This window comes from Balaenoptera physalus, assembly GCF_965194825.1.
Source record: "Balaenoptera physalus genome assembly, chromosome: 11".
Lineage (NCBI taxonomy): Eukaryota > Metazoa > Chordata > Mammalia > Artiodactyla > Balaenopteridae > Balaenoptera > Balaenoptera physalus.
The window spans coordinates 109,838,197-109,861,565 of record NC_138896.1 but is presented as its reverse complement, the minus strand read 5'-3'; the positions used below and the strand labels follow the sequence as shown (position 1 = coordinate 109,861,565).

At 58.9% G+C, this 23,369-nt stretch overlaps 1 protein-coding gene across 1 annotated transcript; it reads left to right on the top strand.

The window, feature by feature from the left end:
* The first annotated feature begins 107 nt into the window (after positions 1 to 107).
* MCM2 (minichromosome maintenance complex component 2) lies at positions 108 to 21,178 on the top strand. Its single transcript, XM_082413935.1, has 17 exons — positions 108 to 228; positions 2,354 to 3,141; positions 3,763 to 3,995; positions 7,520 to 7,695; positions 7,770 to 8,030; positions 9,047 to 9,266; positions 9,385 to 9,592; positions 11,168 to 11,302; positions 11,601 to 11,792; positions 15,742 to 15,835; positions 16,609 to 16,859; positions 16,979 to 17,105; positions 17,614 to 17,726; positions 18,473 to 18,718; positions 19,533 to 19,715; positions 19,841 to 19,996; positions 20,330 to 21,178. Exons 2-17 carry the CDS (start codon positions 3,136 to 3,138, stop codon positions 20,438 to 20,440), a joined length of 2,712 nt encoding a protein of 903 aa, XP_082270061.1. The 5' UTR covers positions 108 to 228; positions 2,354 to 3,135; the 3' UTR covers positions 20,441 to 21,178.
* Positions 21,179 to 23,369: the final 2,191 nt, after the last annotated feature.

Sequence of the window (23,369 nt, the reverse complement as noted above, 5' to 3'; positions counted from 1 at the left end):
CCTGTGGGTCTGCACCTGTCGTCCCCACCCGCCCCCCGGCCTGGCTCCTGTCACATGACCCCTCTCCTGCTTGACACCCTAGCCAAAGTAGCTGTCCAGTCTCTGTCACACAAAGCCCCTTTATTTCATTCCCAGCGTTACCAAAACTGGGTTCGTCTGTTGGTGGACGTCGAGCGGAAAGACACAACCAAGGCAAAGAGCAGGAGAAGGAAGAACTGATCACTTGCAGTAAGTAAGGAGAACATAGGGGACTTTTTCCAAATTCGTGCTTCCCCGAACAACAAAATTGGGGACGTTTTAAGCTAAGGGTACATGCATATTCATCAAGGAGCTTGGGCAGTCCAGGCTTTAGTTAATTGAAGTCATGAGGCTCAGAGAAGGTCACCATCATCCTCCCTTAGGGTCCAGTTGATCTGATGGTTGAGCTCTTCAGGCTAATCTTTGCCATTGAATCAGAACAGGGAATCTTTACAACTGATACGTTGTCTAGCATTGTTACTTCTCTTACCTGGTAACAGTTTGTTTCTGCATTCTTTTGTTCCTTTAAGATCATTAATTACTGAGACCTGTTTAAGGGTAAGCACTGTGGCCAGGCTTCCATCCCAACCAAGCCAAAAATGGCTTCTCTCATGTCAAGAAAACCATTCCTGGTTCTCTTTCTCCGGGAACCACCTGCCCCATCTGCTTACACAGCAGCACAGTCTCTCTAACGGGTTCACATTCATTTAGTCACTTCCTAGTTCAGCGTCAGCCTCCCACAACTAGAACGTCAGTGTCGTGAGGACAGAGCCACGCTTATCACATTCCCTGAACGTGCAGAGGCTGACTCAGGGCCTGGTGCACGTCGTAGGCACCCACTGATCACAGTAGCCCCATGATACACACCCCGTGACGCCACACTTGTGTCACAGCGGGGCTGGAATGAGACTGGGCCCCAGTCTTTGCCTCGCTCCTGTTCTGAACAAGGGGAAGGTGAGGAAGCCGTTGCCTTGTACCATCTGGGACCCAGTTTATCTGGAACTTGGTCAGCGTGCAGTTTCTGTATCAGCCAAGAGAGGCTGAGCTCCATGAGGCGCCTGTCTTCCTGAGTGGACAGCTCCAAGAGTTTCTGCCGGGAAGTTACATGCATTCCCCCTGCACACCTTTAATCGGCAAAGCAAGTCATAGGCCACTTCTGACCTCCAGGGGCAGGAAACTTCCACCCTGTGCCAGGAAGGAGAAGAAATGGAGAATCGGTGACTAAGCCAAATGACCCCCCCCCATCTTTGTTTTTTTGAGACAGTATAGACACTTTGGAGCGGGCGTGGGAGGAGGGGGGAGTTTGCTCTTACTACCGCCATGCGCAATTCTGCATTTTGTACTCTGAGTTTTGGGCCCCACGCTTAGGTTTCAGTGGGATTTCATTTGTGGAGTAATGAGGGTATCTATCTCCCCTCCCTCCAGGGCAGAGGGGTGCTGACTCACTGCAGTGCCCCCTGCACACCAGACAGAGCATGGCAGCAGTGAGCGTCCCTGAGCGTACTGAACTACTGTTCAGTAGATAAAGATCTGACTCTCAGGTTCCATCCCTCCGCCTGCACCAGGCTCAGGGTGGTGATCCTCCCGAGGCATGGCTGACAGGAGGAGATGCTGCTGCAGAACCGGGCTCCCTAAATAATAGACACAAGTGCTTGGCTCAGCAGCAAGACCACGAGGCAGAGGCACCCAGCAAGCCACGGACACTGAGACAACATGGCAGCTGTTTTAAGCTGATGGATTCCTTCCCTGTCTTCCTCCCGCGCCCCCATCTCAAGAGGTGGCGCTGTCACCCACCCAAGCCAGAATCCTGCTGCCATCCTGGGTGCCTCCCTTTTGTTGTCCCCAGTCCCCAGGACCTAGAGACTCCATCTCCTGAATACGTCTTGGATATTTCCCCTCCTCATCATCGCTCCCGCGCCTACCCGGGGCCCCATCCCGAGATGCTTGTTCACCGCACAAAAGTGCCAGGGCAAGAGCTGCCCTGCTCGCCTGCCCTAGCCCAGGCTGCCTCTACCTGGACGAAGAATCACAGCACACTCGTCCCTCTGTATCCTTGGGAGATTGGTTTCAGGCTACCTGCAGATACCAAAATTCCAGGATGCTAAAGTCTCATATAAAATGGTGCAATATTTGCACATAACCTAGGTACATCCTCCTGTATACTTTGCCATTTCTAGATTACTTACAATAGCTAATACAATGTAAATGTTATGCAAATAGGTGTAAATGCTGTGTAAATGGTTAGCGGGCCTACAGCAAAATCAAGCTTTGATTTTTGGAACTTTCTGGAATTAAAAAACTTTTTTTCTAACCACCCTGTTGGTTGAATCCGCAGATTTGGAACCAACTGTAACTGCTTCCAACCTGCCTCAATCTACGTTCACCCCTGGCAGCCTGAGGGATTCTCCTAAAACCCACGTAGCTCTCCACTGCCCTCAGGCCAGCTCAGTAGAAAGACTTGGTCATCTTTTGTGACCTGGGCTCTCCAGCCTCAATTCTTGTCCCTTCCTGAACATCACAAGCGCTTTAACTGGAACTAGGAAAGTGCTTGCAGATGCCCACCGTGCCCTGCTCTCCACATCTCTGCGCACGAGGCTCTTGCTACCTGGAACACCCCCTGCGTCTCGGCTCCCTCGGGAGGGTAACCCCCACTAGAACGTCACAGCTGGCCTCCTACCATCCCCCGCCTTTCGGCGCTTGAAGGATGCAGCCTGAGCTTTTGGAGGAGTTGACATCACACAGTAAGACGACGTCAGAAAACAAGGCTCTGAGCCTCAGTTGCCTTGTCTGTAAACCGGCCACAGAGTGACCGCGGTCACGGAGCTGGCAGGTGGGGCAGGTCCTCACCGCCCCCAGCCGGCCCCAACACCAGCTCCTGCACCTCGGCTGGCCCCGCAGCACAGAGCGCAGGCTGGGCGGGGTCTCGGGCGGCGTGGGCGGGGCCGCACCCTCGGGCCCACCCCCGAGCGCCGGCGTGACGAAAATGGACGCCGACGTCATGACGTCGTGCTCCCTCAGACGCTTCCCGGCCACGGGCGGTCACGTGGGCCGCTTTTCGCGCGAAAACTGGCTGTTGCTGGCGGAGCGGAGAGGAGCACCGAGTAGCACCGAGTAGCGATGGCGGTGAGCGCGACGGAGTCTGCGCGTCTGCCGTGCGGGGCGCGGACGGTGGGGGGGCGGGCGCGGAGCCGATTCCCCTGCTCCAGTCGGGCGGGTCTGCGAGGCCGGCGGGCCCCACTCCGGCAGCCCGGGGCCCCGGCCTGGTCCACGCGCTCGGGCCTTCCTTATCGTGCTGCTTTCGTCCGCAGCCTCGTCAGCTGCCTGCCCCTCCACCAACCTGGGTCTCCGACCTCTTAGGTTGTGGCCGCTCTCGTGTCCCGTCTCCCCTGGCGGCTCCTGGTGCACCGGGGGCCCAGAAGGGCGGGAACGCGTGCTGGGGGGAAGAGTAGGCGGTAAACAGGCAAACCAGCTAACCAGGTAGCCGCAGTGGATTGTCCTGGAGAAAACGGGGTCGGGCGAGTCACGGAGTGTGTGAGGAATGAGCCGGCCCGGGCGTGGAGAAGCCTTAGGCTCAGGGAGCGTTCCAGGCAGAGGGAACAGCAGGTGCAAAGTGTGCAGGCTGGGAGGGGTTTGCATCGTGGGAGGACAGGGTCAGCCGTGAGGAGGGAGACCCTATGGGTGGGGACGCCACCGTACAGGAAGCTGAGTCGGCCCTCACCCCCTCCAATCCATCTCCTCTTGCAGGAATCATCCGAGTCCTTCACGGTGGCGTCCAGCCCGGCCCTGAGGCGGAGAAGTAACGATCCTCTCACCTCCAGCCCTGGGCGGAGCTCCCGGCGCACGGATGCCCTGACCTCCAGCCCCGGCCGCGACCTTCCTCCCTTTGAGGATGAGTCGGAGGGGCTGCTCGGCACAGAGGGGCCCCTGGAGGAGGAGGAGGAGGATGGAGAGGAGCTTTTCGGAGATGGCATGGAGAGGTACAGCGTTCAAGGCCCTGCTCTCAGCAGCTCTGCTGGGGGGCCGTTGTGTGTCCCGGGGAAGCAGATAAATCGGAGCCTGCTTGCCTTTGAGCACGTCTTGGTCCAGGGTCTGGGGGGAGACAGGTTCTTGGAGCCACAGCATATGTCCGTCCGTGTAACTTGGCTGTGTCTACGTTAGAGTAGACCCGAAGGCCTTGGTAAGCCCCAGCTCCATGAGATGTGCCCCCCAGGGGATGCAGGGCGTCTCTAATCCGGGGCCACGTCAGGGATCCCAGCTGGGAAGGACAGGAAGCAGGCAGGCAAGAGTTTCTTTGCAACTTCAGAGAAACTGTGCGGGGCTGATTAATCAAGATTTAGATTTAATTCAGCCAGCAGTTATTGTGCCTTGTCTAGCAGACCTTGTGTTCACACTTATGGATGTACAAAAGTAGTAAAGGTTATGGAGGCTTATTGCTACGATGGTGGAGTAAAGCTCTGTGAGCGAGCAAGGGTAGATTCCACTGGTGTCTCTCACCCTGTGTTAACAACCAGGATTTGGCCTATACGTTAGCATGAGAATTATCTGAATGCCCGGGAGCCTCGTGGAGATTCTGCTTTGGGGCTCTCTTTACGCTGACGCGGGGGCTTCAGACCTGGTGTGTATGAGAGTACTGTTCAGGCCACCCCACAGTCCCCAGGGAGAGCCCTTTGGGAGCATCCAGGGCACTCTGGACCGTTTGGATCTTCGCTTTAAGCTCCGTCACTCCAGGTCATGAGCCCGGGTGTGCAGCACAGGCCAGACAGACTGGATGGATGAGGAGTCTGGACAGATCAGCCCTGAGCAGCTTCCCTACTGTGCTCTGTGAGGTTGTGCAGGCAGGACACCCCTCCCCGGCCCCCCACCTCCATCCACCCCCTCTGCTTCTTCTGCCCTTCCCTTGCAAGGACCCCTGGATAGAGGTATCTGAGGACTAGATGGGCCCAGTTAGATTTTGGTTTTATGGCTCGTTTAAAAAACAACCTTGCCAAGCTATAATTTTTATAATAAAAGATTTGTCTCTTATAAGAATACAATTTAATGCGTTTTGGTAAATTTCCTGGGTTGTGCACCCATCACCACAATCCAGTTTTTTCCATCATCCCAGTAAGATCCCTTGTGCCTGTTTATAGTTAATCCCCATTCCCTTCCCCACCCGTAGGTAACCAATAATCTACTTTCTGTTTCTTTGGATTTGCTAGTGCTGGCTACTTCGTACAAGTGGAGTCTGTAATACACGTGTCCTTGTGTGCAGGCTTGTTTGGCTTACTGTGGTTTTCAGGGTCCATCCTCGTTGGAGCACACGTCAGCACATCATTCCTTTTCATGGCTGAGTAGTATTCCATTGTATGGACAGACTGCATTTTGTTTACCCGTTCATCAGTTGGTAGACATTTGGGTGCTTTGCATTTTTTAGCAACTATAAATAGTGCTGCTAGGAGTTTTTTATGTGAATGTATTTTTAAGTTCTCTTGGAATGGAATTCCAGTTCCTAGGAATGGAATTGTTGGGTCACGTGATAACTCTATGTTAATTTCTTGAGGAACTGCCAAACTTCTCCAAAGCAGCTGCACCATTTTACATTTCCATAAGTGGCCTATGTCACTAGAGTTCTCCACATTCTCACCAACACCTGTTATTTTCTGGTTTTTGACAGTAGGCACCCTGATGGGCGTGAGGCGGTATCTCACTGTGGTTCTGATTTGCTTTTCTCTGGTGACTAGTGATGTTGAGCAGCTCTTCGTGTGCTTGTTGGCCATTTGAGTATCTTTGGAAAATTTGTCTTCAGATTCTTTGCCTGTTTTTTATCAATAATTTGTTTCCCTGACTTTTTATCATTGAGTTGTAAGAGTTTTTAAAAACTCATTCTGGATGCAAGGCTTTTGTCAGACATGTGATTTGCAAATATTTTCTCCTCAGTCTGTGGCTTGTCGTTTTAATTTTTTTGAAATGGTGGGTTTTGAGGTGTACAGTTTTAAAATTTTGCTGAAGTCTAATTTATCAAATTCTTTTAAATTGACCAATTAGAATTTCACTGAGGGCATCTCACATGACTTGAAATTCTTTTTTTTTTTTAATTTATTTTTATTTATTTATTTTTGGCTGTGTTGGGTCTTCGTTGCTGCGTGGAGGCTTTCTCTAGTTGCGGCAAGCAGGGGCTACTCTTCGTTGCAGTGTGCGGGCGTCTCATTGCGGTGGCTTCTCTTGTTGCGGAGCACGGGCTCTAGGTGCGTGGGCTCAGTAGTTGTGACACGCGGCGTCAGTAGTTGTGACACGCGGGCTCAGTAGTTATGGTGCATGGGCTTAGTTGCTCCGTGGCATGTGGGATCTTCCCAGACCAGGGCTTGAACCCGTGTCCCCTGCATTGGCAGGCAGATTCTTAACCACTGCGCCACCAGGGAAGCCCATGACTTGAAATTCTTAACGAGTCAGACAGATAACCTCTTCCTTGAGAACACTTAAGAATTTGGAAGCGATCAGTCCAGAAACATACCTGGCTCTGGGTTCTGTTTCTGGCGTCAGTAGTGCGGGATTATCTGAGAGTGTTCTTTGACAGAGTCTATTGCCAAAAAAAAAAAAGTTGTTCCCCAAACCACCATGTCCCCTGAGAAAGGGAGAGTTCAAGAGGACCGTCGTGAGGCCAGTGTGGTATTGGAAGCAGCTGGCCACCTGCTATTGGACTTACCTTGACACCCAGCTCTGTTGAGTGACCTTTGGCAGAAATCCCATCACCCCCACCCCGCCCCCTGTCCTCGGTTTCCTCATCTTTCTGCTGGAGGGTGATGTGTGCTTCCCCAAATCGCGGGGAGGGGAGCTATGTTTGCCCTGGTGGGGGTCCTTGTTGAGGCATCAGTCCTTCAAATATCCGACAGGCGGTCACGTGGAAGGTCTCGCTGTGGCTGGGAGGACCGAGCCACGGATGTGTTTGGGAGAGGCTGGTTGGACTGATGTGTGTGGGCCTCCTGGGGTCCGGGGTTCGAGGCGGGGCTGCCAGAAACGAGTGCAGGAGGGTTCCTGCCCATGGGGAGCTGCGTTGGCTCTCTGAAGGCCCTTCCAGCTGAAGGTTTTGTGGGTCCTCCGATTCCTCTTTCCTGCTGGTGCTCAGAGCTCCCCTTTTTTACTGTGGAAAAATGCACATGACATAAGATTCCCGTCTCGGCCATCTTTGTGAGTTCAGTGGCGTCACGTCACTCATGTTGTCGTACGACCATCACCACCTTCTCCAGGACTTTCTTCCCCAAACCCAGTCACGCAGGATTTCTGTCTTGTGACTGGCTTGTCTCACTGAGCACAGTGTCCTCAGAGTTTGCCCGTGTTGCAGCAGGTGTCAGAAGGTCCGTCCTTTTGAAGACGGTGTCCTTTTCCGTGTGGGATCCATGGGGGAGCCTTTCGGAGCCTCTCCAGGTGCCCTGGCCGGGGCTCCGGAGCCCTCGGGAGCCCAGTTCCTGGTGGGGTTTTGTTTTGGGGTCTGGGTGCTAACAGGGTCCATTTGGGGGCCTCGCAGGGACTACCGCCCCATCCCGGAGATAGATGTCTACGAGCCCGAGGGGCTGGCCCCGGACGACGAGGATGTGGAGGAGCTGACCGCCAGCCAGAGGGCGGCGGCCGAGCGGGTCATGCGGCAGCGAGAGCGGGAGGCCGGCCGGGGCCTGGGCCGCATGCGCCGCGGGCTCCTGTATGGTGCGTTCTCGGGGAGCCCCGGGGAGGGGGAGGCGGTGCGGGGAGCCGGCCCTGAATGCGCCCCCGGCCCCCAGACAGCGACGAGGAGGAGGAGGATCGCCCCAGCCGGAAGCGGCGGCAGGTGGAGCGGGCCACGGAGGACGGTGAGGAGGACGAGGAGATGATTGAGAGCATCGAGAACCTGGAGGACCTGAAGGGCCACTCGGTGCGCGAGTGGGTGAGCATGGCCGGCCCGCGGCTGGAGATCCACCACCGCTTCAAGAACTTCCTGCGCACCCACGTGGATGGCCGCGGCCACAACGTCTTCAAGGAGCGCATCAGCGACATGTGCAAAGGTGCGCCTGCCCCGTGCCCGCGGGAGGTCGCCTGCCCTGGCCTTGTGGCGGCAGGTTTGACAGATGGATGTGCAGGACACGTGGGGCGTCTGTCCTGGAGCTGGCCAGGGCCTGAGCCGGGGGTGCCCGTCTTTCAGACAAAGTGTCAAGGGTCCAGCCCACTGTCCAGGGACTACATCTGAACCACAGAAGTCGTTTTTTTGCTTTGTTTTGTTTTAACTTAATTAATTAATTTTTTTTTGGCTGCGTTGGGTCTTTGTTGCTGCGCGCGGCCTTTCTCTAGTTGCGGCGAGTGGGGCTACTCTTCTTTGCAGTGCGAGGGCTGCTCATTGTGGTGGCTTCTCTTGTTGCGGAGCACGGGCTCTAGGCTCGCGGGCTTCAGTAGTTGTGGCACGCGGGCTCAGTAGTTGTGGCTCGTGGGCTCTAGAGCACAGGCTCAGTAGTTGTGGTGCACGGGCTTAGTTGCTCTGCGGCATGTGGGATCTTCCCGGACCAGGGCTCGAAGCCGTGGCCCCTGCATTGGCAGGCGCATTCTTAACCACTGCGCCACCAGGGAAGCCCCAGAAGTCGTTTTTGATGGACTTACAATTGGGCAGACTTTATGTAAAAGTCTGGATTACTGTTTTGATCAGAGTGTAGCAGCACTTGAGGAGGCATGTGGCTCCTGGTCCCCCACCGTCCCCTCCCCTCCCTTTTGTCTCATATCTGACACGTTTCTTCGCGGGTTTCCTCCTGGCCTTGTAGGCACTCTGAGTTTTGCGGCAGGCGGACCCCGTGTGTTACTCCACTCTATCCCCCCCAGGGACTTAGGTCCCATTTCATAGGTTCAGAGCTTGAGACCTAGGATCCGTCCCTTCTCTGGGTCCCGTCGCTAACGCTGAGCGGACTTGGAAGCGAGGCTGGGCCTCCAGCTCCGAGTCAAGGGCTCGGCGGGCTGGCCTGCCCCGCTCGCAGTGAGACGGGCCTGCCCCAGCCTGCTCCGCGCCCAGCCTCTCTTCCCACCCCGCCCACCTCAGAGAACCGCGAGAGCCTGGTGGTGAACTACGAGGACCTGGCCGCCAGGGAGCACGTCCTGGCCTACTTCCTGCCCGAGGCGCCAGCGGAGCTGCTGCAGATCTTCGGCGAGGCTGCCCTGGAGGTGGTGCTGGCCATGTACCCCAAGTATGACCGCATCGCCAGCCGCGTCCACGTGCGCATCTCCCACCTGCCCCTGGTGGAGGAGCTGCGCTCGCTCAGGTGAGCCGGCGGGGGCTCAGGCACCCGTGGGGTGTGGCGGGTGGCCGCGGCCAGAGAAAGCCCGTCCCGTGGGTCCGGCCCCCGCCCTCTGGGCTCTGACGGCGCCTCGTCTCCGCAGGCAGCTGCACCTGAACCAGCTGATACGCACCAGCGGCGTGGTGACCAGCTGCACGGGCGTCCTGCCGCAGCTCAGCATGGTCAAGTACAACTGCAACAAGTGTGGCTTCGTGCTGGGGCCTTTCTGCCAGTCCCAGAACCAGGAGGTGAAGCCGGGCTCCTGCCCTGAGTGCCAGTCAGCCGGCCCCTTCGAGGTCAACATGGAGGAGGTGAGCGCGAGGCTGGTACCGCAGCCGCGGGAGCCAAGATGCAAGTGCGTGTTGGCCACGCCCTGGGGCAGGCAGGCCCATGTGGTCAGCCCACATGGTGTTCTCAAGAATTCAAGCCAGTATGTACAAATCAGACTCTTCCATTTAAAGCATCAACGTTCATGGCTTCTTTTTTTTTTAGCGGGAAGATCTGGTGAAACTGGGCCCATGTCTCCCCTGGCTGCCCCTCAGCAGGGCACCTGCTTTCCAGTCCAGACTCCCTGGTACCTGCCTCTCTGGCCTTGCGCTGGGGACCCCTGATTTGTAACTGTCTGAGACACTGCCGTGCCGTCTTTGGGAGGCCCTGCTGGAAGGCTCTGGGCCTTAAGACCTCGGGCACATAACACCGCCTTTGAACGTGAACCACTCCCAGTGTAAAGTGTGGCGGGGTCGTCACGATCCCTGCGGTAGAGCCCAGACCCCCCTCTACTGCTTTGCTGCCGTGAGTGATGGGCTAACCCCTCACTGCGCTACGATTCTGAGAAACGCCCCAACTGGAGCTGCCTTGCCAGGAAAAGCCTGGCAGCCCGCAGGCAAAGACTGACCTGTTTCAAAGTTCAAGTGCGCCTTGCCTTGGGGAGCGACAGCTGCAGGGCTGGGCTCCAGCTGAGCCCGTGCCTTTACCCAGAGTCCCCCGGTCCCCCGCATCTAGCGGGTCCCCCTCCCCTTTACAGGTTCCCCCTTCACAGACGTTTCTTGAGAAGCTTCTTGCACGAGAGCAGAGTTGGCAGGCTCTGCTTGCAGGGCACCTGGAACGGCAACTAGTAGTGGAATGATAATTACGCTGACGTTTCTGGAGCACTTGGTAGCTGCCAAGCGGTGGGCGTGTCTTCATCACGCCTCGTAAGGCAGGTGCTGTTATTGGTCCTGTTTGGCCACTGAAGTAACAGGCTGAGGTCACCCAGCCAGGAAGTGGCCCAAAGGATTAGAACGCAAGCATTTTGATGCAGAGCGTGTGCTTACAACCACCTTTTCCTGTGGCTCTTTTCTAGACAGTAGGTGAGATGGTGGATGTTAGATGGCATGCACGGTGCTGCCTTGTGACCTTGACCGTAAGCCCACATTTAGCGTAACTCATTTCGTGGGCGTTGGTTTGAGGGCTTTTCACGTGTGACGTGACCTCCTCCTCCCTGTGTGGCTGTGGCTGCAGCGTTCGTACCACCATTCTGCGGGGCAGGCACGGAGCGGGGGAGGCCTCGCCAGGGCCACAGAGGAACCTGCCTCCAGTGTCCCCGTGCACTGGGCTCAGCTGTAGGGCCTGTCGCAGGGGTCTGGCTTCTGGCAGGAGGGAGGCGTCCGGGGGGGGGGGGGCGGTGGCAGGAGCGGGGACCGTGCACTGTGGCGCTGGTCACAGTGGCTCGCCCCCCTGCCATCTTTGGTTCTGCGTATCCTAGTCAGTGGTGGGAATGATAACACTGCTCTCCTTGCCCCAGGGCACCGGTCCAGTTCAGGTGACAAAGAATCGGTGCTTGGACAACAGCCCAGGCTTCGCCGGCTAGGGACGGCCCCCTTTGACCATCTGTTTGTCCCACACAGACTATCTACCAGAACTACCAGCGCATCCGAATTCAGGAGAGTCCTGGCAAAGTGGCGGCCGGCCGGCTGCCGCGCTCCAAGGACGCCATCCTCCTCGCGGACCTGGTGGACAGCTGCAAGCCGGGAGACGAGATAGTGAGTGGCCGGGGGGCCGAGGAAGGTGGTGTGAGCGCTGTGGCGGGGGACGGGTGGCGGTAGCCCGGGGAGTGGGTCGAGGTCAGCTCTCCCGTCTCTAGCACTGAGCTTCTCCTTGGGGTGGACGGCCAGCTGGGTGCTGGGTTCGGGAGCCGCGTGCTGCGGTTGTGCTGAGTCACTGCTCTCCCGTCGGTGGCCCGGGGACCCAGAGGAGGGGTCGGGTGAAGCCAGTGAGGAGGCGGGCCCGGCCCGTGCTTCTGGCCCCGGGGTGGCCCTCCTGACCACTCGGTACCCCCAGGAGCTGACCGGCATCTACCACAACAACTACGATGGGGCCCTCAACACCGCCAACGGCTTTCCCGTCTTCGCCACTGTCATCCTGGCCAACCACGTGGCCAAGAAGGACAACAAGGTGGCCGTGGGCGAGCTGACTGACGAGGACGTGAAGATGATCACCAGCCTGTCCAAGGACCAGCAGATTGGGGAGAAGGCAGGTGGAAGGCGGGCGGGCGGGGCTGCTGCAGAGTCGGGGTGCCCGGGGCGCGCCGTCTGGCCCGCCCTGCAGCCTCCGTCTTGGCGCCCGGGTCTTGGAAGCTGGTCCCTTCGTTGGATTCCCTGCGTCTGCTCAGTCCGCTTGCCTTGGCGGGGGCTGTGCTCCAGCGGAAGAGCGTCTGCAGCCTCCCTGAGCCTGTGTCCTGCCCGCGAGGACAGGGGTGAGGTCAGGGTTCCTCAGGTTGTGCCGGGCTCGGGCTGGAAGGGAAACCGGGGGGCGGGGTGCAGTAGGAAAAGCTTGTCTGGTAGGGCGTCCCCTGGCATCAGACCCCTGTCCCCAGTCTTTTCTCCAGGAACAGCGCTACCCCAGCACGGGGGTTTGCTTTTCCCTTTAACTGTAGGCTTTTTGCTGAGGTTGGGGAGACGGGGGTTTTCGTTGCAGGATTACAAATACGGGCGACCCCTGGACAGTGCAGGGGTGAGGGGCGCCCATCCCGACTCTGTTGAAAGTCCACGTGTAAGTGGACCCGCGCAGATCAAGCCCGGGTTGTTCCAAGCTCAGCTGTAGGACGTTAAGTTCCTGTTGCTGGAAGTTCTGCCGCACGGCCCTCGGGCTCCTGGGTCGCCGGGTGGCCCCTCAGGCTCATGGTTCTCCCCCCGCCCCCTCGTCATCCTTCTCCCCTCGCCTCCCCACTTCCTGTCCTCTTGTTGGTGTAGGACCGCCCAGCTCTCTCCCTGGCTGCTCTGCTGCCCCCCAGCTCAGGTCCTTGCACCCCCGTCGGCTGCCTTTATTAGTCTGCCGAGATTGGGGGCCCACGGGGAAGGCGGGTGTCCCCAGCCCCAGGAGGACAGGCGCTGCCGTTCTGCCAACGTGCTGGGTCCTGGGGGACCCTCCAGGGCCGCGTTGTTCAGGCTTCTCGGTGGGAAGTGAGACCCGGTTGTCGCCCTCATGGGGCTTGTCCTTGACTACGGCCCCGGTAACCTGCCCCCGCCCCCGCCGAGGGAAACCAGTGCTAGCCTGACGGGCATGTTTTCAGAATCTCGACGGAGCATTTGGGCCGGTTTCTGAGGGCGGGGGATTCTGAGTCCCAGGCACGTGTCAGCTTGTCTGCACACACACCTGATGTGTGCGGGTGCGGGGGCCCGTCTGCTTCTAGAGCACTTTCTAGCGCCCGCCTGCCCTCTGCCGTGACTCCCCTGTGCACCCTCCGCAACTCCGGAGACGGGTTGACGGGTGACAGGGAAGATGCAGAAGTGACCCGGCTCGTCGGAACGGTTGGAGCCGGAGGTTTGCAGGCTGGTGTGGCGGCTGCTGGGCCCCATCCAGCCTGCCGACGGGTTGTCTCCAGCTGGTACGTGGTTCTGTGTTGTTTTTGTTTTTCCAGATGTTTGAATGAGTTATTATTCCTTAGGAATAGGGAGATTTCACATAAAACGTGGGCGCCCAGGTTTTGATATTCCAATCGGGTGGTCTGTGTCTTCAGCAGCAGGTGACGTGCTGGGTGGCCGCCGCCCTCAGGTGGGTTCCCTCCCGTCTGCCGGCCGCCCACTGCTGTGGTCTCTCCCGCCTGAATCACTGCGGCCTCCACCCCGCTTGCCGCCGTGGGCGTTGTGCTTCGTGGGTGCTGATGGGGTGAAGCATTCGAGAGGTGTGTGTTGTGCCTGACACCGAGATTTTGAAGAACGGACGGGAGACGCACGTGGCCTGAAGCCAGACCTAGGGTTGAGTTTTGGCGTCGTGCTCAGTGTGATCAGTTGAGCTGCCCCGGCTGTGAGCAGAGACGGGGGTCGTACCACGCGCAGAGCTGTTCTCAAGGTTAAGTAGGTAAGCGAGCAGGCGTGGGTCTCCGCGGCCAGCTGTCGCTGTTACGGGTTGTCACAGCTGGGGCGCTGGGAAGGACCAGTGCGAGGATGAGCACAGCTTTGGGGCCCGCGTGAGACGAGTCCTGTGCTCACTGTGGCCGTGCAGGTGGGTGCTGGGCTGTCTGCGGGCGGCGGGCAGTGCACCTGAGACTTAGGGGTGTTAGGAGCCTGGGGTCGGGCCCTGGCCGTCCTCAGCAGCAGCTGGTCTGTTTCCTCCTGTGTGATGTGGAGGTCGTGGCGGTAAATGGAGTAATCCTTGGGAAGTGGCTGTCATCCCCTGGCAGGTCTGGGTTTGGGTTCACCCCTCTTACCAGGCACTGAGTTGCCCTATCACTTAAGGTAGCCGGGTCAGCACGGGTGCACCGAGCAGTGTGGCACTGCTGTGGCCGCTCCCGTGCCCTTCAGGCCGGCAGGGACGGCACGGGGAGCCTGCGGGCACAGCAGGCAGGAAGCGGGCTGCTGCCCTTGGTCCCAGAGAGAGACATTACCTCATCCTGCGAGGTGCCTGGTGCCCAAACAGCACTGAGAAACGGTCTGGGTGGAGAAGCCCAGGCTGGGCAGTCCTGGCATCAGGTCCAGAGCGATCGTCTCTCCCAGCAGAGGTGGGGGCTTAGTAAGGGGATCGTTAACGTGTACGGAGCGCTGAGTATCTGCTGGGCACCGAGCGATTTGCAGAGGGTTGTCTGTGTCTTGTTACTGATGAGTAACCTGAGACGTGGGCGGTGGGAGCCTGGTTTACTAAGACGCCCACGTCACGCGGCTAACAAGTGGCAGAGCCGGGGTCCCGCCAGGCCGTCCGGCCTCCACCCCTGCTTCCAGGGGCCGCCTCTGCCCCCCCATGCGTTTCCCACGTGTGGGAGGCACCTCTGAGTGTAGGGTTATCGTGAGTTCCAGGGGACCCAGCTCAAGACCTGGCCCACGTTTTAAAAGTCACCACAGAAGTTGTGAGACGCGAGCGTGGCGTGGTGTGGCAACCCTGCGTGTCCTTTGCCAACCTCTCCCATCCCCGAGGTCATGGCTGGTCTGGGCTCCTCCGTGCAGCCCCCTCCCCTGTTATTCTGACACAAATTCAGACCTGCCCTTGCACCTGCACCTACGTCAGTGTGTCTCTCAAGGCTCTCTTTTTACTAAACTGACCCCACTACCACTGTCACGCTTGAGAAATACCTGGCAGTTCCTTTGGGTCGATGTTCAGTTGGGTCCACGGTTCCCTGGTGGTCGTTTCTTTTTGAAAAGTTTCTTGTAGTCAGTGTCTGAGTAAGGTCTACACACTGATTCGTTGACTGTCTCTCATCTTTTGTTTTAATTTATTTAGTTTTTTAATTTTTGGCAGCATCGGGTCTTCTTTGCTGCTTGCAGGCTTTCTCTAGTTGCGGCGAGTGGGGGCTACTCTTCGCTGTGGTGCATGGGCTTCTCATTGTGGTGACTTCTCTTGTTGCGGAGCACGGGCTCTAGGCTGCGCGGGCTTCAGTAGTTGCAGCACACAGGCTCAGTAGTTCACACACACACACACACACACACACACACACACACACACACACACACACACACACACACACACACACACACACCTCACCTCACCTCACCTCACCTCACCTCCTGGTGGACCCACCTCCCGGCCGCCCCGGCCCCGTGTTCTAAGCTCGGTACCTGCAGTCCTGCGGGAGCCGGGCTTGAGTAGACGCCTCCTGTAGTGCTCACAGCCCCCATGAACTGGGCAGCGTCATCTCCTTTCCATTCGACGACACAGGCTCAGGCAGGCCGCCGAGCCTGGGTGGGGTCTTCTGCGTCCATGCTGTCAGAGCCCCCCCCCCGCCCATGTGGGCCTGGGTCTCGTCTCCTGCTCCTGGTCTGTGTGCGACCTTGGGGCGGTCCTGCAACAAGACGAAGTGAAGGGGGTCAGGCCGGGGTCCTGGTCAGCTCTCAGGTTCGGTGACTCGGGAAGAGCCAACCAAGTACAAGGCCCGGAGTTGGGGGTGGGATGGGGGGTGGGTCTCGATGCGGGGTCGGGGGAGTTGCAGCTGTGCGTGGGCGCCCCAGGCCGGAGCACGTGGTGACCGTTCCCATCGCCCCTCCCCCCCCAGATCTTCGCCAGCATTGCTCCTTCCATCTACGGGCACGAAGACATCAAGCGAGGCCTGGCGCTGGCTCTGTTTGGAGGGGAGCCCAAAAACCCCGGTGAGCGGGGCAGGGGGGCCACCTTCTCTGCAGGGAGCTCAGTGGGAGCAGTTCCCGGTGTCCGGGGAGAAGGACACGTCCACGGGCAGCTGATCATCACAGGGAGAGCGCAACCCATGGCCATGCCACTGTGCACAGATTTAACTGTAGAAGTAATTCCCGAATGTGTGTTTGTATTACATCCTTTTCTTGAGTAGTTAGAGGTCTCAGGGGCCGAAGCCCCCGTTGACCTCCCTGTCTCATCGTGGTCCCTCCCTGCAGGTCACCTGGTTGGTGTCGGGGGGACATGGGCAGAACTTTGTGTGGCTGTTCAGATAGATTACACGTGTGCTGATACGGAAAACACGGCACTCCGTGACTTTGGCACGTTTCTACTTACAAGTGTAGCGCTCCCTGTCTGTGTGTGAGGGACTGTCCGTGACATACGCAGCTGCCCCCTGTCAGCATGGTTTTGGCATCGTTTTCTGTGGGCGCACAGAGAATGAGCTCATCCTCTGACGTTACCGTGTCCTGGTCCACATGGTGCTGTATTCAGCTGTCCTCCTGCCTGGAGAGCACGTGCACGGCCTCCAGTGTTTACGTTACAGACAGCATCTTCATAAGCACCTCCTTGTGCACCGTGTTTCTGGGTTCTGTGCTCAGAGTGGGATGGCTGGTTCTGGGCATTACATCCCTTTCTAGAACATTGTTTTGTTGTTTGCAGTAAGCAGGCTGGGAAATCGGAGGTAATCCAGCTCTATCCTGAGCCCCCTCTGCCCCGTTCCTGCCCCCAGGCGGCAAGCACAAGGTGCGAGGTGACATCAACGTGCTCCTGTGTGGAGATCCCGGCACGGCCAAGTCTCAGTTCCTCAAGTACATCGAGAAGGTGTCCAGCAGAGCCATCTTCACCACCGGCCAGGGGGCCTCGGCCGTGGGCCTCACGGCGTACGTCCAGCGGCACCCCGTCAGCAGGGAGTGGACCTTGGAGGCTGGGGCCCTGGTCCTGGCGGACCGAGGAGTGTGTCTCATCGATGAATTCGACAAGGTGGGTCCCCGGGCCGCAGGGGTGACGTGCGGGCTGAGCCCTCGGTGGGGAGCGGGGCGCGGGGGCCTCGTGCGAGAGGCCGCGGTCGGGCAAGAGTGCCGCGTTTGCCCGCCGAGCAGATGAACGACCAGGACAGGACCAGCATCCACGAGGCCATGGAGCAGCAGAGCATCTCCATCTCCAAGGCCGGCATCGTCACCTCCCTGCAGGCCCGCTGCACCGTCATTGCTGCCGCCAACCCCATAGGTGCGTGGGTGCGCCGGCCAGAGGGAGAGCAGACCCGGGGGCCCTGCGCTGGGCCCCCCGCCGCTGAGTCTGCGGAAGGAACCGAGCAGCAGAAAGTGCTCCTCTCTCCTGCGTTTCTTGCTGGGGGTGGGGTGCAAGGACTGGAGGCCCCGGGCTCTCGCTGAGCCATGCTCTCAGGAGGCAGGAGGAGCGCCTAGCGCTTGAATAGGGTGGGACTGGCCGTTGGTCTCAGCCAGCAAGTGGTTAGAGAGCCCAGGCGCCATTGCCGTCTTGTCCCGGGGTTCTCCTCGCGGGAGGCGGCTGAGCGGCCTCGGGCTGTTTGGGGCAGCGTGGGGAGAGGCCCCATGCGGGCTTGTCTGGGGTGCCTGGAGCAGGCCCTGCGTCCCTCCACCACTGATTCCCCTCCCGTCGCTGAAGCCACGCGGGTTGGAAAGAACCTTGTACGGTCAAGGAGAAGAGGGGCCCCGGGGAGCGGGAGCCCTGATGGGGAGCTGCCTTTGTGATGCAGGTGGCCGCTATGACCCCTCGCTCACCTTTTCGGAAAACGTGGACCTTACGGAGCCCATCATTTCCCGCTTCGACGTCCTGTGTGTGGTGAGGGACACAGTGGACCCAGTCCAGGTACGCAGCGCACGCCCTGGGTGTGCGCAGCGCGTGTGGGGACCTCGCGTCGGCCCAGGGCTGTGGCTCGCCGGGCTCAGGGAAGGGCTGCCACGTGGACCGTGTGTTTTCCACTTGTTCTCAGTCCCGAGTTCCTTGATTTCTCCTTCGCCAACCCCTCCCCGGCCACCCACCCAGCATCGTCCACTCTCTGCCACCAGCTCCCAAGTCTCCTCACTTCTTGCTGCTATGAACCCCGTCCCAGCTTCCCTCCTCTGGCCCGACGCACTGCAGCCTTGGTGCTGGGCCCCCGGCTTCCGCCGTCAGAGGCCAGCCGTCTTTGGGGGCACGGGCGGACCTGCCTCTCCTTACAGACCTGCTCTCGGCCTCCCATCCCATCTCGCTGGCAGGGAGTGCACCGTCCCCGAGAGGTCTCTCCCCCTGCCCCTTCCTCTCATCCGCACCCCCTCGCCTTCTCGGGCTTCACTCGTGCGCTGTTCTCTTCTCCCAGATGTCGTGACTGGGGCTCTGGTGACCTCAGCTGGAGGCTGTCCTCGGGCCTCCATCCCACCACGTGCTTCTCTTCTTCCTGTAGTGTGAACTCTGTCTCCTCTGTCCTCACTGGCGGGGGCGGGGGGGTGCGTCCCCGGAGCTCCTGGCCCATAGCGGGCGGGGGACACGTGTCACTCCAGAGCATCTTCAGTGAGCTGACCTGCTCCAGGCCGGGCGCCACTCAGCCCGCTCTTGTCTTCTCCCTCTTGTCTCAGGATGAGATGCTGGCCCGTTTCGTGGTCGGCAGCCACATCAGACACCACCCCAGCAACAAGGAGGATGGGGGCCCGGGGGGCGCCCCGGAGCCCCCCATGCCCAACACGTATGGCGTGGAGCCCCTGCCGCAGGAGGTCCTGAAGAAGTACATCATCTACGCCAAGGAGAAGGTCCACCCGAAGCTCAACCAGATGGACCAGGACAAGGTGGCCAAGATGTACAGTGACCTGAGGAAGGAATCCATGGTGAGGGCCGGAGGGGGGCCGGGGGGCGCGCGGCAGAGCCTTGCCTCTGTGCCCAGCGGCTCCAGGAATCCACGGTGAGGGCGGGGGGGGGGCAGGTGAGGGGGGCGCGCGGCAGAGCCTTGCCTGTGTGCTCAGCGGCTCCAGGAGCGCTGGAGCAGCAGGAAGGCCTGAAAGACGTGATATGTACTCGCCTTAACTGTTTTCTTTAGACGGAACTTAGACGTACGTGCATTTGTCTGTTTGAGCGTACAGCTGAGGTCTTTGTTTTTGGACCATTGATTTAGTTCCATTGACTTTGCAAAAATCTCACCCAAATGAGCGCGCGCCTGAGCTAGTTTTCGTTCACTCGTGGTGGGGAGAGAATTTAAAGGCAGCTTGCAAGCAGGTGGACAGCAGAATTCTTGCAGGTTGCTCCCTCTCACCTACCTAATCAAGACAGCCACTCCTCCTTCCCTTTCCCTCCCTCCTGACACCTTTTCACTTGATCAGGTCTTTTCAGAGCATTAGCTTGGGCTTCACAGAAACACAGCTTTGTTTTCTCCGTGATGCTGCGCTGCGTCATGCGGTCCCTGGTACCTGACGGTTAACAAATACAGCCGCCCACAGGCGTGTAGACTCCGGGTGCCCGGGAGCTGGCAGGGGCACACGTGCTGGGCTGGCGGTGGCAGCCGTGAGCCTTCGCGCTTTGGGAACCCGTGGAAGCGTGGGCGCCGCCCTGCAGGGGGGTCAGCTGGGCCTCCCGGCGGCGCCAGCTCTGCCCCTCCGCCACGTGCTGGCTGTGCTGCGGGGAGACCTGACGCGGCCCTCCCTCCAGGCCACGGGCAGCATCCCCATCACGGTGCGTCACATCGAGTCCATGATCCGCATGGCTGAGGCCCACGCGCGCATCCACCTGCGCGACTACGTGATGGAGGATGACGTCAACATGGCCATCCGCGTGATGCTCGAGAGCTTCGTGGACACGCAGAAGTTCAGCGTCATGCGCAGCATGCGGAAGGTGGGGGCGGGGCCTGGGCCATGGGGGGCGGGGCCGGGGCTGCGGGAGTCCGCCCTGGCTCTGCTGCCAGGAGCAGCTGGCCTGGGGGGGGCCTGGCAGGAGGGTCACCTCCGCTCTCGCCGTAGACTTTTGCCCGCTACCTGTCGTTCCGCCGTGACAACAACGAGCTGCTGCTCTTCATCCTGAAGCAGCTGGTGGCCGAGCAGGTGACGTATCAGCGCAACCGCTTCGGGGCCCAGCAGGACACGATCGAGGTGCCCGAGAAGGACTTGGTGGACAAGGTATGGGCATGGCCGGGGCGGGGTTTGCCCGGGCCGTCACAACGCACGTGTCCCACTGTTGTCCCATTACTGTCACCTGTCCTGCTGACGTGCCAGGCCGGGGCAACCACGCAGCTTGTCCGAGCTCACGGCCGTTGTCCAGGCTGAAATTTCGAGCCCCGTGTCCAGCTGCAGACCCTCCCTCGGCCTCACAGCGGTTCGCTCTTCCCTGGGATGGGGACAGAGGCCCCGCCTGCCTGCCTCCCCTGGTCCGGCCCTGAACGCGTGCTGGGGCCTCGGGCTCGGGACCTGCCCACGCGTCCGCACGGCTCACTGGACGTCCCCTCTTTTCAGGCTCGTCAGATCAACATCCACAACCTATCTGCCTTTTATGACAGTGAGCTCTTCAGGATGAACAAGTTCACCCACGACCTGAAGCGCAAGGTGATCCTTCAGCAGTTCTGAGCCCCCGCAGCAGCTCTGTGGTCCTGGTGGAAGGTCAGACCTGGTCCTGACTTCCCTCTGCTGCAGGGACCCAAAACCAAACCGCGCGGGGCTCCAAGTTGTGGGGCCGGGCTCGCAGCAGTGCCTTGTGGCTCCACCCCGTGTCCGGGGTGTTTATTTCCTTGACTCGCTTCCTCTGCTCTCATCTCGGGGCACTTGACCTCCCAGAGCTGCGTTTTGAGCCCTCTGACAGCCGCCCACCGCTTGGCAGGAGGTTCGCCTGACCTCCTTCTGGGGATTGAAGTCGATTGTGTTCGGGACCCCTGGGGGCTGCTCTAGGGGACTGAGCACGTAAGGGTGTTACCAGAACTGTTGGCCTCTTGGCGTGAGTTCCGTGTCCTGCTGCTTTTGCTGCCTGTGGTTGAAGAGCAAGTTGTCAGTATTGGCAGTGTTTTTCTGAATTGTGTCCTGCAGCCTTCTCCAGGCTCCCGTGAGTAGAGGCAGCGTGTGGGTCCTGCGCAGGTGGGACCCTAACCTGTCGGCCCAGCCATGCGTCCTCTGACGGCCCTGCAGCCTTGGCCTCCGCCAGTGGGAGAAGTGGGTTCGGGGTCAGATGGTGAGGGTCGTCGGAGCCGGGCCACCCCCTCACCATTGCTGTGTGAGCTGTTCTCCTACCTGGCCCTTTCCTCAGTCTCTCATTTGTACTCTGAGTTCTTGTTTCTGTCGTTTTAGTTTTTAATAAAATGGAGTAAACCTAAACACTGGTCTCAATTCCGTTTTCGTATTGTAACCCAGGCTCTCCTGGACTTGCCTTGAAGGCCCTTCCTTCTTTGCCTCTGGTTCCCTGCAGTCCAGGATCAGGCTAGGAGAGCGGCTTTGTTGGTGCGCTCCGGTCTTCCGGGGGAATTCGGTTGGCAGTTGCTGCCTGTGTGGGCTCCGTGGGATCAGGGGACCTCGGGACAGACTTGTACACCCTGAGGGGCTGGAGGGGACCAGGCTGCCGAGGGAGCAGCCCTGCCCGCCCTAGCACTGCCGCGCTCTGACAGCTCCCCCGGGGCGCTGCACGCCTACGGGTCTCCTGCTTCGTACCTGAGACGGAGCACAAGTGTCTCCTTGCGTTGGATCGTCCCTCTTGTCCAGGTTTTCCCTTCTGGAACCTTCCAAGATGAGGACTCGGGTGAAAGCTCTGCGGACGTCTGATGACACAGTATGTCTGAGGCCTCACTCACCTCCTCCCCCAAATCCTGGAGAGCCTGCCGTGCGGCTGCCAGGCCTGAGGAGCAAGTCAGACGTGGTCTCTGCCGGGATGGGGCAGATAGACTCCAGTCAGCAGGTGAGGAAGAGCCGGGAGGAAGGATCGGTGCCGTGGGCCTGCGTTAGTGGGGAGGTGACCCTCTAAAAGGGGCTCCTCACAAGGGGGAGTGGGTGTGGCTGAAGCAGAGCAGGCAGGCTGGGCTTGCAGGCTGAAAGGAAAGCTTTCCCTGCGCGTACGCAACACCCGATGTGTGCACTTCCACGCCAACCGATCGTCCGGTTGTCTGCGGTCACAGACTGGGCGTCAGCTCTGACGCCAACTGCACGAGTCCGAGCAGACCCCACAGGTTCGGCTCAGACACCAGCCACAGCTCACCCGCGCCTCTGTCCGGCTGGGCTGCAAATCAGAGACTCCCACGCCCCCTCTCGGGTTTGGTAACTTGCTGTAACGGCTTCCCAAACCCAGGGCGAGTTTATTTCCATTAACCGATTTATTACAAAGGCCATATTACAGGATGTGGATGAACAACCAGATGAAGAGTCCCGGGCACAGGCGCTTCGGTCCCCGTGGAGAGTGGGGTGCATCACCGTCGCGGTGTGGATGTGTCCTTGTCACCAGCCTGGAAGTTCCCTGAACCCCTTCCGTTCAGATTTTTGTGGAGGCTTCATTATGGCGTACTGGTCAGATCATCAGCATTGGTGATGAGATTAGCTCCTCCTCTAGCCCCTCTCCCCTCCCAAGAGGTCAGGGCCTGGGGCAAGTTCCAACCCTCTGATCACCTGGTTGGTTCCCTTGGCAACTAGGCCCTGTCCTTAGGGGCTTTCCAAAATTCACCTCCTTAACAAACAGGAGTGGTCAAAAGGGTCTTCTTAAGAATAACAAAGACTCTCTTTTCACCTAAATTACTCCAGAGCTGTTTCTGGAGCCCAGATCTTACAACAAAAGATGCTTCTATCAGTGTCTCTCATCACTTAGGAAATTACAAAGGTATTTTTGGAGCTCTGGCCAGGAGCTGGGATGAAGACCAGAATATATATTTCTTATTCTATCACAGTATCACACAGGCCCAGTAAGGCTCTGAGTCTGACTGCAGTACATGGCCCTGAGGCTTGTAAGCAGGAGACGAAGCTGGTCCCATGTGTTTTACAGGGAGGTCCTATCCGGCCACAGGGAACTGAGTGGAGAGAGAGAGTAATGGAGGGGCTGAATGGGAGCCTGGGGTGTAGCCTAGAGATGGCGGTGGTCTGGACCAGGGGACGGGGACAGTGGACCTATTTTAGGTGTATTTTGCATCTCATGAATAAGAGGTGGTACTGGGAGAAAAGAAGAAGCCACGGATGCTGACCAGGCTTCTGGCCGGAGAGATAGGCTGAGGTCAGGGGAAAACCGGGAGCTTCACGTAGACGAGTTGGCTGGAAATGCGTTTGACGTCCCAGGAGAAATGGGAACTTCGCGGGCAGGTTTGAGTCTGGGCTGCTGAGTGGAGGTTTGGGCACGAGCTGTAGTGGTCCGACAGGTGTCCCCGTGAGGCTGGGTGTAATCACCCTGCAGAGAGCAGAGAGAAGTGATCGCCGCTGGAAGCTTGAGTGCCCGTTGTGTGAACCAGCAAAGGACACTTAGGAACGGGCCGATGCTGGGGAAAACTAGAGGAGGGATTGTTCTTGAAGCCACGAGAGGGAAACCTTTCAAGAAGAT

Excerpts from the sequence above, each read along its gene's own strand:
- MCM2 (XM_082413935.1), top strand. Across the intron at positions 16,860-16,978 it reads TCATCGATGAATTCGACAAG|ATGAACGACCAGGACAGGAC; the intron begins GTGGGTCCCCGG and ends CCCGCCGAGCAG. Across the intron at positions 19,997-20,329 it reads AGAAGGACTTGGTGGACAAG|GCTCGTCAGATCAACATCCA; the intron begins GTATGGGCATGG and ends CCCTCTTTTCAG.